This window comes from Globicephala melas, chromosome 6 (assembly GCF_963455315.2).
Source record: "Globicephala melas chromosome 6, mGloMel1.2, whole genome shotgun sequence".
NCBI classification, from domain to species: Eukaryota; Metazoa; Chordata; class Mammalia; order Artiodactyla; family Delphinidae; genus Globicephala; species Globicephala melas.
This window is the reverse complement of record NC_083319.1, coordinates 90,089,375-90,106,032: the sequence shown is the minus strand read 5'-3', so window position 1 is coordinate 90,106,032 and position 16,658 is coordinate 90,089,375. Positions and strand designations below refer to the sequence as shown.

Genomic DNA, 16,658 nt, shown 5'->3' with positions numbered 1-16,658 from the left:
CTGGAAATAATCCAGATGTTCTTCACCTGAGACCTGTGGTCTGTCCAAACAACAGAACACCTCTCAGAAGTAAGGAGGAGCCAGCTACTGATAAACGCCACAACCTGCATAGCCCTCAGAAGCATTATGATAAATGAAAGAAGTCCAGCTGAAAAGGCTACATGCTGTATGATTCCATTTCTATGACATCCTAGAAAAGGTACTCTAGAGACAGAAAACATCAGGGCTGGTGAAAGGAGGGACATGAGAGAATTTGGTGAGGTGATGGAAATGTTATATCTTGATTGTGGTATTGACTGTAAGCATTTGTCAAAACTCAAAGCATAACAGGGACTTCCCTGGTCGTCCAGTGGTTAAGACTTCACCTTCCAATGCAGGGGCTGCAGGTTTGATCCCTGGTTGGGGAGCTAAGATCCCACATGCTTTGCGGCCAAAAAAACAAAACGTAAAGCAGAAGCAATATTGTAACGAATTCAATAAAGACTTTAAAAATGGTCCACATCAAAAAAAAAAATCTTAAAAAAACCCTCAAAGAATAACATGCTAATAATGTTTTACTATATATAAATTATACCTTCTAAACCTGGCTTTAGAAAAAAGTCAATAGGAAATCATGGTTTCACTTGGAGGAATTTACTTTATACCTGATGGTGCTATTCTGCAGTAAACACCTATCTCTTCTGCAAAGTTTTTATGTTTGAAGATTGTGAAATTAATCTGTTTGGGGTCAACTTATATTATAAAATTAAAATATAACATTCATAGGACAATGGGAGTTAACCACAAAATCAATTTAACGTCAACATCTCTTACCTATGAGCTCCAGACTTGTTATCTCTGGTGCTGTTAGCGGTGGTATTTGTGTGAGGTCGGCGCTGATACAGGAGATGGTTTTGTATGACAGAGAGCACCTGCTTGGCAGAGGTGGTATGCCCCTGGGGGTAGCTGGGATTGGGAGTTGAGAGGGCATCCTGAACATATCTCCTCTGACGGCGTCATCGTCATCCTCGTCCTCGTCCTCGTCCTCATCCTCGTCCTCATCCTCATTCTCATTCTCCCTTGCTGGGTTTCTGTGTTGATGGGCCTGCCTCCCCTTCTCTCCAGGTCTCTGCTCTCCCCCTTCTCTGCTCTGTCGCTCATTGGGAGGTCTCCCCCAATCTCCAGGTCTAGGGATCTTTTCCTTTTGCTCCCTATCTTCATCTTGTTTAATTTCTTCTTCCTCCTCAAATTGAAGTTCCTCTTTTCTCAGTGCTTGATGCATTTCCACCCAAGGAGACGGCTGTTGCTTATGAAGTAAACTGGTAGGTTCTCTTTGTTCTGAAGAATCACCAGAAAATTCAGTTCTGTCATTTAATGCTATACTACTGAGTAGCAAATAGGAGGCTACTGACCACATAAGGAGAAGACAGCAGGGGCAAGTTGTGGTATTAATGAAAGGAAAAATCATAGTGAAAATTAGGTTAGTAAATAACATTCCCTGTAGGTATATGAGTGCAGTTTAAATGTGAAATGTATCTTGAAATTTTTGTTTGAAGTTTTAATAGAAATAAATAAACTTTATTTCTGTTTTGTAAGACTTTATAGGCAATTCTTGTTTTTCCTTGTGAGCCTTAATACTTATTTTTACTAAAGTATCATGCTATCTGGTGACTAAAGAGGGAATAATATTACCATATATTGCTTACCATAAGCAGTCCTATTGTGAGATTGTAATATAATCAGATGTGATAACTTTATGGTAGATACTGTTCAGTTAATTGGGCTTATTGATAATGTAAGAATTTGTACACTGTCAGACATAAAAAAGTGAAAGAGATGTACCTTTTACTTGTTTATGGTAGTGAAATTGGCTTTTATTTATAGATTTATTATATCTGTCTGATTTTCTTTCAGCTCCATGGGCCTAAAAGCATCCTCTGAAATTTAGAGTTATAGAAAATTCTCTTCTGTTTTCCTCCCAGACTCTGTACTTAAATTATTTTTACTTCTTGAGACCTATAGAAGATGTCCTGGATTTAGATGATGTTTCTTTAACCTAGACATATGCACAAGAGTACTTTTTATTATTCCATGATGATGATAGCATAATATATAATAGTAGAAAGTTTATCTACATTTGTATTTAGCTGTTATTATCTTTGGCAGAAAGTGGGGAAGACTTGACAAAGACCGGATTTTAGACTCACCCTCTGAATGAAGAGTTTTAGGGAAAAGTGAGCTCAGTACATAGATTTTCTTTCATCAAAATATAAAAATTTACTTAATCATTTCTATGATTTTATTTAATGCCATACATAAATCACCCCCAAAAAAGAACTCAAAATATAATTATGTGAAGGAATTACTTGAGATTTCAAGTCAGTATGTATTATAAAGTCTGTGAGTTATTTTTTTCACATCTCTGACAGAACATGCAAAAGGAGAGTAGGAAAAAATTAGCAAAATGAAACTAAAACTATCATATTGAAACGTTTAAAATCTTTTCTGTATATCCAAGTTTATTTTTCCAAAATAACCACAGCATTTCAAGAATAATAGTTCAAGTCCTTTGAAAAATGTCTGAGAATTTCTGGATCTTGCCTTTATAAATCTTCTGTTTCATATCCCAAGGAGTCAGTTTCATTAAAAACTTTTATTTTCTAACATTTTTTAAAGTCATAATAGCTTAGTAAAATAATTAGTAGTATACACCAAAATACAGTTCCTAAATGTTCTGATGTTCTTCCTGGTAGGAGACATTTGTAGGTAACCACCCTGTGATCATCCTGTGTGCTTGGAAACAATCTACCTTGATCATAGGCAACAGAAAATATCTGTATCCCTTCCCATCGAATTATTTAACACATATTTATTTATTTCATAAGCTATTGGCCAGGCTTTTCTTGCAGGAGTCCTGAGGCTTCCTCCCTAGAGTCCTCTACTGCATCAGCCTCATAGATAAGGCACAGTGAGCAGCCAACAAAACCTCATAGTGTGATCTTTCTGTGCACAGCAGTGCCACAACAGAAAGCCACTGCTCCAGGGCCATTGCCCTTTATTTCCCTAGGATTACCTGAGCAGTAATGACTGCACATAGACTGGGAAAACTGCACATAGACTGGGAAAACTGGGAAAACTGGGCTTTTTCTCTAGATGCAAACCACTCCTCCCTTTGTTCACCATGAGTTCTTCATCTTCATTTGGGTTGATAACTGTAAACACACTGAGTTGAATTAAGTGAGATAATGCATGTAAGGAACTAAGCAGAGTTCTTCACGCATACTAAGAACATGGGAGCTGTTTGCTATGTAAATTCTATCACTACATCTGTAATGCTGCGAGTCAAATGTGGAATGTGATCTGGTCTGAGTTTACTCATTCTAATAGAGCTAGAACTCTAAAGCCAAGATGTTTTATTTTTCTCTCCCCTATCATGCAATTTCCCAAATAATTTCCATGTTTAGCATCATTGTGCCAATATTTTAAGTACCCTGATGACTAGTTTATCATAATTTAAAATTTAAGGTAGTGACAAAATAAAAACAAATGGAAGTTAAAGACTAAATCACATGTGATATTTTGTTTGGGCTAAATATTTGTACCAGTATCAGAGCAGACGGGGCAGCATTCTCCTTCAGGTGTAACTGTTTGGGGGCACATCTGAGGGTGGCACTTGGTCTCATCACAAAGGACTCTTCCATTCGAGCAGAGGCAGGTAGTGCAGGGCTCAGGAGACCATACAGCTTTGTTATACATGATCATCCCATTTGCCAAACAGCGTCCTTTCTTTCCTAGAAGAGAACAGTAACATTTAAATTCCTTGTATGATTACTAGCACTTGTGAATGGAAGTGAGCCCAATGTGATAGACCCACACAAGAATAACATTCTATGTTCTTTCATGCAGAGGATAAAAGTATCTTACAGGTGTAACCCTCTGAAATGCTTTTCACATGCTGTATTCTCAACCCCTCTTACTTAGGCTCTGAGAGTGACCTCCTCATGGTAACTTGAGCCTGAATCGTACTTCCATCCTGCATCTGTCAGGATGGCTAAGTTATACAACAGCAACAAACAACCCCCAAATCTCAGTTATTTCTTGTTCCTGCTATGTGTCCAATGTAGATATTGTCAGGATAAAAAATAGGCTTCATCTCCAAGCAGGCTGCCCTGATGACCAGCACAGCAGTGGGAATGTGAGGTTGCAAATAACACACAAGCTCTAAACATGTCTAATTATATTGACCAAGGCAAATTATACGGCTACATCTAACTTCAGAAGAGAAAAAGCAGTATAGTTCCATCACATGCCAGAGAGCAGAGAGCTGGAACAGCACTAATGATGAATGAGCCCACATTGTACCCTTCCTGATGTGCAGATGGAGAGGTGAAATAAGACTGTATGCTTGTGGTGCTTTTTACGTTGAATTCTTGATGAGACATTGCAACAATCTCTTATTTTTTAGAATAGTTGTGTTATTGAAATACAATTCAAATACCCTTTTAAAGTACACAGTGCAGTGGGTTTTAGTATATTGTTTTCTCTACATAGAGTGTTGTAGATACATGGATATGTGTGTCAACTAAGCAGGCCATTAGACAGTCAATTTGAATATTAGAGGGGATGTTTTCCTTCCAATCCTAGTGTTATTCCTGATAACTCTTTTCCATCTGTTGAGCCACTGTCCCCGCAAATGAGCTCTCACATTTGTCCCCTTCTTTCCCTTACTGCTGTGTCAACCCTGTTCAAGCCCTACCCATCTCTCATTTGGATACTTACAGTAAACTAATCCCACCCATCCAATTTCTCCCCTGGAAAAAAAAAATAGATATAATCAGGAGTTGTCTCCTGATTATAAAAGTACTATAGTGTATCAAAATTCCAACAGCCTTTTTTGCAGAAATGGAAAAGTTAATCCTTAATTTCATAAGGAATTATAAGGGGCCCCAAATAGCCAAAAAAAATCTTGAAAGAAAATAAAATTTTTTGAGGGCTCACACTTCCAGATTTCAAAACTTACCACAAAGCTACAATAATCAGCTTATACCAGTATGGTACTGGCATAAGGATAAACATATAGACCAATGGAATATTGAGAGTCCAGAAATAAACCCATTACATCTATGGCCAATTGATTTTTGACAAAAGTGCCAAGCCCATTCAATGGGGAAAAAAGTTGTCTCTTCAACAAATGGTGCTGGGACAACTGTATATCCGTATGCAAAAGAATGAAGTTGCCCCCTACCTCATGCCAAAAATAAAAATTAACTCAAAATGGATCAAAACCTAAATATAAGATGTAAAATATAATATTCATAAAATAAAGCATGACCTTGGATTTCACAATGGATTTTTAGATATGATTGCAAAAGCACAAGCAACAAAAGAAAAAATAGATGAATTGGACTGTATCAAATTTAAAATTTGGTCCATTGGAGAACATTGTCAAGAAAGTTGAAGGACAATGTACACAATGAGAGAAAATATTTGCAAATCATATCTGATAAGGGTCTAATATCTTGAATATACATGAAGAACTCTTATAACTCAACAACAGAAAGCCAGCCCAATTAAAATATGGACAAAGGACTTGAATAGACATTTCTCCAAAGAAGATATACAATGAACAATAAGCACATAAAGAGATGCTGAGAGTCATTAGGGAAATACAAATTAAACCACAATGTGATAACCACTTCACATCCACAAGAATGGCTATATTTTTTAAATGGAAAATAATGGCAAGGATGTGGAGAAATTGGAGTCTTTGTATATTGCCGGTGGGTATATAAAATGATATAGCTTCTCTGGGGAACATTTGGCAATTTCTCAATAAATTAAACATATAATTACCACATGACCCAGCTCCTAGGTACCTGATATTCCACTTCTAGGTATATACCCAAGGGAACTGAAAACGAGAATTCAGATAGAAACTTGTACACAAATGTTCGTAGCTGTGCTATTCACAGTAGCCAAAAGGTGGAAACAACGCAATTATCCATCAATGGATGAAAGGATAAACAAAACATGGTATTTCTCTGCAATGAGATATAATTCAGCATAAAAAAAGAATGAAGTACTGATACACTGTACAACATGAGTGAACCTTGAAAACATTATGCCAAGTAAAAGAAGTCAGACACCAAAGGCCACATATTATAGGACTCCTTTTATATTAAATATTCAGAATAGGCAAATTCATAGAGACAGAAAGATCAGTGGTTGCCAGGGATTGCGGGGAGGAGAAAATGGGGAGTAAGTGCTTAATATATATGTAGTTCCCTTTTAGGGTGAAGAAAGTGTTCAGGAACAAGATAATGGTGACGGTTGCACAACATTGTGAATATACTTAATGCCACTGAATTGTACACTTTTAAATGGTTAAATGATAAGTTTTATGTCATGTGTATTTTACCACAATTTTTTTTTCTTTTTTTTTTGCGGTACGCGGGCCTCTCACTGTTGCGGCCTCTCCCGTTGGCAGAGCACAGGCTCCGGATGCGCAGGCTCAGCGGCCATGGCTCACGGGCCTAGCCGCTCCACAGCATGTGGGATCTTCCCGGACCGGGGCACGAACCCGTGTCCCCTGCATCAGCAGGCGGACTCCCAACCACTGTGCCACCAGGGAAACCCACAATTTTTTTAAATTGTACTGTAAGACCACTGGAAAACATTTTAGGACAATTTAGAAATCTTTCGTATACATCTTCTATACCTTTTAATGCACATCACCCTATGCTGCATATTTTTTAAAACAGATTTGAGATCACATTATGCATACTACTTTTCAACCTTTTTATTTTCTATTATTATAGCTTGGATATCTTTCCACTTAATTAGGGAAATTGACCTCATCGTTCTTTAAGAGTTATGGGTACCCTATAATCATCATTTTAAATTCCCTGCCTCCAGGCTCTTTCTTCTCTCAATCATGTTGTAAATGTGACCTAAATTGTCTCTTTTCATGGTAATTGTATGTTATTTCTGTTAACTTCGTGGAAATAACATCATTTAGAAGCATTTGGTTTTCTTGAGACAATGTATGAAGTATTGGTCACAGAACATTATGTGGTGATACATTCTTTTGAAAGTTTTATGTAATGGTACCATATGTATAATATAATTACTTTTTCCTTCCAAACCTGGAAAAATGTGGACCAACTAAATATTAGTGTTTAAAAATGCCTAGTTGAAATCTTCGGAAGAATTTCCAATCTTTTCAAACTTTAAAAATTCAGTAGTTTGGTCTATATAAAATAAATTCAGTGGCTTAACTTCATGTTTGGTTGAAAATATTTAATAGCCGTGAGTTCATAGACTCATCTGAATCATTTATTTCTATATCCTAGATGATCTATCATGATAAATGAAAAAGCAGTTTTGACATGTATATTACTATATTATGATTACAACTATTTTAAATACATGGCATAGTAAACAGACTAGAAATAATAAACCAAAATAGTAACTATGATTTTATAAATGTAGTTATAGGATAAGTAATATTTTTTCTGTTTTACAATAATTTGTATTATAAGTATATTCTGTGAATGGTTTTTTAAATTATTTCAAAATTTATCTTTGTAGATTAAACCAAAAGATAATATAATAACTTGAATTTTTAAAAAATTTTCTTTTTGGAGTTTCTCTCTCTTCCTCTCTCCTACTGTTTTCTTACCTGGTAACACATTATAGCTTGCTTCTACTCCGGGAAATCTTAAAAAGGATTCAAACTTTTCCTCCGTACTATAATCCAAGTTAACCATGGGAAGTGTTGCTGCTGGTGTAACCATCCTCATTTGCTGAATTCCAAGCTGTCTACTGGATCTGTGGATGGGCGAGGAACTTTTTCTCTGTCTTCTATAATACATCTTCCTTCTTTCCTTCCTAGAAGTTTCTTCATTTTGTCCAAAGTCAGTTTGAATAACGAGAAGCAGAAGAAAACAATACAAGCTTGAAAACTTCATGCTTGCTTTTTCACTATTTGATTCCTAGGATGAGAATGAAACAGAATTTCAGAGTTAGTGACTAAATTTTTACCTCTGAAAATTGGCCTATAATTGCCTATATCCCTCAGCAGCAAGCCTGTGAGATATAACACATATAATATATGGGCTCTATGCTATAGTATTACTGCCAAGTCAGAATTTAGAATTTTTCTGTCAGAATCAAATAATTTTTAGTACTTTATTGCTAGACCAGACATGAGCAAACTTTTTCTATAAAGAACCATATAGTAAACATTTTAGGTTTTACAGGCCATGCAGTCTTTGTCATAACTACTCCACTCGACCCTTGTAACATGAAGGTAGACAATATGTACACAGTTTGTGTATGTGATATGTACACAGTTTGTGTACGTGATATGTGCACAGTTTGTGTACATTATATGTGTACAATTGTGTACACAAATTCCAAAACAGGCAGTGGGTCAGACTTACCCCCCAGGCCATAGTGTGCCGACCCCTCTCTGAACCACTGTGTTGTAGGTTTTCAGAGGTTACTCAGGAGGTTTCTCTCCACCTCTCTGCCAAGTCATTCTGTGACTAACATCATCCACAATTCATTTTCCCAGCTCTTATATTTTATTATTTTATTCTCTACTGTTCTAATTTTCTTTGTTGGGGGGAAAGAGCATAATTGCACCAAATAAAAATAACAGCAAACAGCAAACTACTATCAGTTATAAAGAGGTAAGAGGGACAAAGAGTAACTTTTAATCAGCTGGTCTCAAGAGGAGTACAGGGCCCTGCACATGGTGAAGCTGAAAAACATATTTGAGAAATGAATACTTTTTCAAACCTTGAACATGGATTAGCACAGAACAGAAATCCCTGAGAGGGGGAAAATCCAAGTTGAGCTCCTGCTCACTGCCTGGAGGGAGTTCCTTCCGAGGCTGAAGACCAGGGTGAGGACCCAGGCAGAGCCCAACAATCTCCCTGAGTTGAAAAAAGAAACCGAAAAACCTGGGGTCCTGGGGATGCCAGAGAGGCAAGAGTTTGCAGAGCAGAGCACAGGGAGGTGAGAGCTACCCTGAAAAAGACTTCCAAAGATATCAAGTCTTCAACCGAGTATGATTAGCACATTTGTATGAGAAAACTACTCAACACTTGAGAAAGAACTACCATGAAGGACAAAAAGAAAACATCCTTTAGGCTAGAAAAGGCTGGGCAGACTCTGTGTGTCCACCAGTCATAGTGGAGAACCTGTACTGCAAAGGGCATCAGACAGAGTGCTCAGAAGGGCATCGGCACATCAGAGAAAACAATTTACCCTAGACTAACGGCTGATCTGATCCCATTTACAGCACTGAATAGCAAGCCTCCAGAAAGGATCAAACTGTGTGCAACAACTTAACTATGTCCCAGAGCACCCAACAAGTACTGGGAAATCCAGCAAAAATTTACCAGGCACACAAAGAAACAGGAATTGTTGACCCATGATGAGGAAAATCAATCTATTGAAACCCATCCATAGCACAGCTGACATAATTATTAAGTAGGTCATTAAAAGTTATTAAAACCATAATCTGCGTGTTCAAGAACGTAGAGGAAAGATATTTAAAGAAATCCAAATTGAACTTTTAAAGATGTAAACTACAATGTGAGAGAGGAAAAACTATACTGCAAGGGATGAATAGCACATTAGACACTGCAGGAAAAAATTAGTAAACTTGTAAACATAGTCACAGAAATTATCCAAAATGAAACACACACACACACACATGACCAGTAAAAAACATGAACAGAGCATCTTCAAACTATGGGACAACTTCAAGAAGATCAATTTATGTCCAGTTCCAGTCCCTGAAGGACTAGGGAGGCACAAAAATATTTGAAGAAATAAAGACTGGTCATTTTCCAAATTTGATGAAAACTATAAACCCACATATCCAAGATCAATAAACCCCCAAAATAAGAAATATGAAGAAAATTATGTCAAATATTCATCATAATCAAATTGCTTTAAAACCAGTAATAAGGGGAACATCTTAAAAGTGACCAGAGAAAAAGACACAAAGTTAAGAATAGAATAAAAGACTTCTCATTCAAAACAGTACAAGCCAGAAGACAGTGGAACAATGACTTTCAGGTACTGAAAAAAATCAACTTATATACTCAGTGATAATGTCTTTCAGAAACACAGGCAACATAAAGACTTTTTCAGACATAGAGAAGCTGAAGGAATTAATCACCAGCAGAATTGCACTGTAAGAAATGCTAAAGTAGAAGGAAAATTATATCAGATAGAATTATGGATCTACACAAAGGAATGAATATCACAGGAAATGGCATATATGTAGATAAATGCTCTTTTTTATTTTTAAATCTCTTTAAAAGATGCTAGTTTAATACAGTCATCTGTTTAACAGTTGTGTTGATTAATATAATAATACTGTATTTTGGGGTTTCTACCTTAAGTGAAAGTAAAATGTATGACAACAGAAGCAGAAAGGAGGAAAGAGGAAGTGTAAATATACTGTTATGTTCTAATACTATAAGCAAAGTGGAATATCAACTGAAGATAATTGTAATAAGTTAAAGATGCATACTATAAGCCCTAAGGTAATCACCAAAAAAACAAGAGTTATAGCTAATAAACCAATAAAGGTGATAACGTGGAGTAATAGAAATAATCCAAAACATATTACATGTAAATCATATTAAATGTGAATTTATTAATTGCCACAGAGACTGTCCACATTGAATTTTTAAAAATTAAGACCCAACTCTAGGGACTTCCCTGGTGGTCCAGTGGTTAAGACTCCATGCTCCCAATGCAGGGGGCCTGGGTTCAATCCCTGGCCAGGGAACTAGATCCCACATGCATACCACAACTAAGAGTTCACATGCCACAACTAAGGAGACTGCAGCCTCAACTAAGACCCACCACAACAAAATAAAATAAAATAAAACAAAATAAAATAAAATCCCAACTCTATGCTGCCTATAAGAAACTCATGCTAAATAAAGATACAAATGGATTAAAATTAAAAGGATGGAAAAATATATACTTTGGTAACACTAATCAAAAGAAAAGTGGGGGCTTCCCTGGTGGCACAGTGCTCAAGAATCCGCCTGCCAATGCAGGGGACACAGGTTCAAGCCCTGGTCCGGGAAGAGCCCACATGCCGTGGAGCAACTAAGCCGGTGTGCCACAACTAAGCCTGCACTCTAGAGCCTGCGAGCCACAACTACTGAGCCCATGTGCCACAACTACTGAAACCCACATGCCTAGAGCCCGTGCTCCACAAAAGAGAAGCCACCACAGTGAGAAGCCTGTACACTGCAATGAAGAGTAGCCCCCGCTCGACTCAACTAGAGAAAGCCCACGCGCAGCAATGAAGACCCAATGCAGCCAAAAAAATAAATAAATAAAATAAAGTTTTAAGAAAAGACATATTTAACTCAATAAAAAAAGTGGATGGCTATATTAATATAAGATGAAGAAGAATAAAGAGAGCCATTATGTAATGATAAAAGGATCTATTCATGAAGATGTAACAATTCTAAGCCTTTATACACTGAACAGTACAGATTCAAATTACATGAAGAAAAAAACTGGTATAGCTGCAAGAACTAGACAAATCCACAGTTATCATCCAGAATTTCTACTTTCTTCTCCCAAATCTGGATTTTTAAAATAGTAGATCACAAGCTAAAACAACAAGATAGCACTGTACCCTGTTAGAATGGCCAAAATCAAAAACACTGACAAATTGTGAGGTAAGGGTGTGTAGCAACAGGAACTCTCATTTATTGCTGGTGGGAATACAAAACCATACAGCCACTCTGTAAGACAGTTTGGCAATTTCTTACAAAACTAAACATACTCTTACCCTGCAATCCAGCAGTCATGCTTCTTAATATTTACCCACATGAGCTGAAAACTTATATCCACACCAAAACCTGCACATGGATGTTTACAGCAGCTATATTCATAACTGCCAAAGCTTGGTAACAACCAAGACATCCTTAAGTAGGTGAATGGATAAATAAACTGTGTTACATCCAAACAGTGGAGTATTATTCAGCACTAAAAAGAAAAGCTCTCAAACCATGAAAAGACATGAAAGAATCTTAAATGCTTATTACTAAGTGGAAGAAGCCAATCTGAAAAGGCTAGTACAGTGTGACTGCAACTACATGGCATTCTGGAAAAGACAAAACTGTGGAGACAGTACAGACATACTTCGTTTTATTGCACTTTATCATGCTTCACAGATACTGCATTTTTTAACAAATTGAAGGTTTGAGGCAACCCTGCATCAAGCAAGTTTATTGGCACCTTTTTTCCAACAACATTTGCTCACTTCATGCTGTCACATTTTGGTAATTCTCACAATATTTTAAACTTTTTCATTATTACCAAATTACTATATTTGTTATGGTGATCTGTGATCAGTGATCTTTGATGTTACTGTTGCAAAAAGATTATTATGCTCTGAAGGCTCAGATGATGGCTAGCATTTTTTTAGCAATAAAGTATTTTTTAATTAAGACAGGAACATTGATTATCTTTTTAGACATAATGCTATTGCACATTAAATAGAATACAGTATACTGTAAACATAACTTTTATATGCACTGGGAAACCAAAAAAAATTGTGTGATTCCCTGTGTTGCAGTATTAGCTTTATTGTGGTTGTCTGTAACCATACACACAACATCTCTGTGGTATGCTTATATGCTTATTTAGTCAGAGTTGCATGTTCATTGATTTATGATCCTACTTTCAGTTTGTGTTTTCATTGTGGCCAGGTGATGCTTTTGCTTCCTAGCAATCTATATCATTTATAATGGTGCTTCACTGTATAGAACTCAGATTTTGAATGAATCTTTGAAGTCATCTGCTTTTCCAGTAATGGGAAGTTCTTTATCTTCCATGTTCAGACAGCTCTGTCAGAAAAGTCTTCCTTAGATTGAGCTACAATTTGTTGTTCATATCATGGCCCATAAGAGATTTACAGATAAGCCATGTTCACACAGTTTTCTTTCTCCTGAGTTCTTAATCTTTTTTTATCAATGCTTTTTAAGATGTGTTTAAGTTTCTAAAACTAGTACATAATTTTTAAAAACTCAAAATGATACACAGGCATAAAAAACAAGTTGCCTTAACGATAATTCATAGTTTAGTACAATGGTAGACCTACTTTTTCTTCAGGGTCCAGAGAGTAAATATTTTTAGCTTTGCAGGACAACAGTCTCTGTTAAAACTATTCAACTTTGTTATTGTAGCCAAAAATAACCATAGACAAGTAAATGGATGGCCACAACTGTATTCTGATGGCACTTTGAAAAACAGAATTTGGCCTATGGGCCATAGTTTCCCATCCCCTAGTTTAAGGGTATCTTTCATGATACCTTCTAAACATATATGAACATATATATTTAAACATAAATGGAATTGTTCGATATACTGCAATCTGTTTGCTTTCCATTCAGTAATAAAGTGTGGTCATATGGACATATATGTCAATGTATGTAAATCTATCTGGTCTGTGCACTCTATTTTCATTCCATACGTTATGTAACAAACAATTTGGTGATGGATATTTAATTTTTTCCACTTTTCCTCTGTTGTAAACACTCCTGTGGAAATTCCCTTTTGGTCCAGTTGTTAGGACTCTGAGCATTCACTGCCAAGGGCACGAGTTCAATCTGTAGTCAGTGAACTAGGATCCCACAAGCTGCATGGCGTGGCCAAAAAATGAAACAAAACAAAACACTCTTGTGCATATATCTTCTGGAAATATTTTTATGTTCTTTTTTCTTTTTTTTTTAAACTGAAGAATAGTTGATTTACAATGTTGTGCCCATCTCTGCTGTACAGCAGTGTGACTCAATTATAAACATATATACATTCTTTTTTTATATTCTTTTCCATTATGGTTTATCACAAGATATTGAGTATAGTTCCCTGTGCTATACATTAGGGCCTTGTTGTTTATCCATTCTAAATATAATAGTTTGCATCTACCAAGCCCAAACTCCCAGCCCATCCCTCTCCCTCCCCTCCTCCCCTCCTCCCCCTTGGCAACCACAAGTCTGTTCTCTATGTAAAAATATGGAATGCTTCACAAATTTGCATGTCATCCTTGTTCAGGGGCCATGCTAATCTTCTCTGTATTGTTCCAATTTTAGTATATGTGCTGCCAAAGTGAGCACTTTTATGTTCTTAATTGTAATTTTTAATTTATAAATAATGTAATAATAGATTTTCTGTTGTTTTTAACTATATTGTCTCTTGGGTTTATTTTTGGATGAAATTTAATATAAGTCACTTTGGTCATATTTATTAATATATTTTGAGGCCATGGTATAGGTATATACACATTTAGAATTGTTATATATTTCTGGTGCTTTTATCATTAGGTACTTTCTGTATCTCTAGTAGTGTGTTTTGTCATAAGATCTACTTTGTCTAATTAATGTAGCTGCTTTCTTTTTATTAACGTCTACTTAATATATTTTTTGCATCATTTTACTTTCAGCCTTTCATATTTTCAATATATTTTCTATTAGCGTATCATTTTTAGTTCAATATGACAATTTTTATCTTCTAATCGGAATAGAAAGTCTATTTTTATTTACTGTAACACTTGATATGTTTGAATTTAAATATATTTTCTGAATATTTGCATTCTATTTGTCCTGCCTGTTCTTTGTGTGTTTTTTTTTCCATTCTTGCTTGCTTTCTTTTTAATTGATTGCTTAGTTTTTATTATTCCATTAGTAATTGTATACTTTTCACTATAAAGTTCTTTGTGGAGATTACCGCATACATCCTTAACTTATCAAGTCTAATATAAATTAGTACCTTTACCTCTTTCTGGACTTTAACTTTACTTACCTCATCCTAGAACATATACTACTTTTGTCGTATATTTTAATTCTTTATATTTGTTAAACCCTCAAAAGATTATTATTATTTTATGCTGAAAGTTCATTTAGATCAGGCTCTCTCAACCTTAGCACTATTAACATTTGGGTTGGATAATTCCTTTGTTGTGGTGTGGGGCTGGCCTTTGTATATTTAGTAGCATCCCTGGCTCCTACCCAGTAGATACCTCCTCTCAGTTATAACAACCAAAAATGTCTTCATATATTACCAGATGTGTCTTGGGGGTGGAAGGATTCAGCCTGCCTCCAATTAAGAACCACTGATTTAGATCTTCCTAAACATTTATCCTTTTTCTTTCTTCTTATTTCTTTCTGTATCTCCAGTCTTCTATCAGGATTATTTTCTTCCTAAAAAATACCTTTTAGTAATTGCCTTAGTGCAGGACTGCTGATGACCAGTTCTTTTGTTTGTTGGTCATATGAAAATGTTTATATCTTATGTTCATTCTGAAAGGATGTATTTGCTAAATATGGAATTCTAGATTGACAAGTGTTTTCTTTCAGCATTTGGAAGATTTCATTCCAATATCTTCTTGTTTCCATATTTTGTGTTGAGTAGTCATCTGTCAATCTAATTATTTCTCCTTTAAAAGTAACTTTTTTTGTTGCTTTTAAGATATTCTCTTTGGCTTTGGTTTTCAGCTGTTTTACTCTGTTGTACATAGATATGATTTACTTGGTTTTATCCTATATAGGATTCATAGCACTTCTTGAACCTGTGGACTGATATTTATCAAATTTGGAAATTTCTTAGCCCTTACGTCTTCAGATAATACTCTCCTACTTCTCTCTCCTCTTTCTTTTCAAAACTACAGTGACACGTATGATAGCCTTCTCATTATGTCTTTAATGTCACTTTCCCTCTCTTGTATTTTTTATCCTTCTCTCACCCTGTGATTGATTCTGGTTATTCCACTAACCTCCCTTCCATTCACTAATTATCTGTTCAGCTATGGTTTATCTGCTATTAAATCCATCCATTGACTTCTATTTTTCTATTATTGTGTTTTTTTAGTTTTTCGGCTTTTCAGTGGGTTCTTATTGTTTCTGTTTCTCTACTGAAATTTTCAATCTTGTTTTTCACATTTTGAACTTATTAATCACATTTATTTAAGTCTGAGTCTGAAAACTCCATTTCAGGACATTCTATGTGTCTATTTCTATTGTCTGTTATTTCTTTCTAGGTTTTTAACCATTTTCTTCTGTTTCTTCCTATGCCTGATGGCATTTGATTGCCAACCATTGTATATGAAAAATTGTGAATATACTTTGAAGCCTACAATGATACATTTATTATTTATCCTAAAAGGATTTACATTCAGACATGAGGTTAAGGGCACTAACAATCATAAATTGAATGATTTGAAGCTGAGTTTCACTATAACTAATTAATAATTATACTTTAAGTCCCAAACCAAAACCTGGTGATTTCATCTGCATCACTTTTGCCTGCCACCCCTGCTGCTTGATTGGCCCCATTCCTTGAGTTTTGTTTCTGTCTTGACTTGAGAGGCTGTTTTAAAGCTATACTAAGCTTCTCAGTCACCTCTTTTGGTTCCACAGATGCCTCCAGAAGAAAAGCTGTTCCAGACCTCTTAGGATTCCAGTCCTATCCCAAATATTGGCCCTGTTATTTTTTCCTATTTTTTTCTAATTATTCTCAGTAGGCTGAATGGTCTGAATTGCATAGTCTGCCATTATAAGAAGCATGAGTTCCCTCAGATTAGTTTTATTTCCCTGAAATATATCATTTTTCTTTTAGAGAATGTTTTG

The 16,658-nt window shown here is 35.7% G+C and overlaps 2 protein-coding genes and 1 non-coding gene across 6 annotated transcripts in view; 1 reads left to right on the top strand and 2 right to left on the bottom strand.

Moving 5' to 3' along the window:
* CENPP (centromere protein P) overlaps positions 1-16,658 on the top strand; it is a 226,367-nt gene that overhangs the window by 158,592 nt on the left and 51,117 nt on the right. The gene's annotated exons all lie outside the window — the stretch shown is intronic.
* The window catches only part of ECM2 (extracellular matrix protein 2), a 38,130-nt gene that overhangs the window by 19,057 nt on the left and 2,415 nt on the right, over positions 1-16,658 (bottom strand). For 2 of the 4 annotated variants that reach the window (XM_070045776.1, XM_030847217.3), the window contains exons 2-4: positions 7,661-7,973; positions 3,582-3,770; positions 814-1,386 (exon numbers count right to left, since the gene is read on the bottom strand). In XM_070045776.1, the coding sequence (XP_069901877.1) occupies positions 814-1,386; positions 3,582-3,770; positions 7,661-7,949 (1,051 nt within the window). In that variant the 5' untranslated portion in view covers positions 7,950-7,973. The remainder of the gene's footprint in view (positions 1-813; positions 1,387-3,581; positions 3,771-7,660; positions 7,974-16,658) is intronic. The other 2 variants (XM_030847218.3, XM_030847219.3) reach the window with 2 other exon arrangements.
* Positions 14,044-14,150, bottom strand: LOC115847456 (U6 spliceosomal RNA). Its single transcript, XR_004037335.1, has one exon. It is a non-coding gene; the product is annotated as a U6 spliceosomal RNA (small nuclear RNA).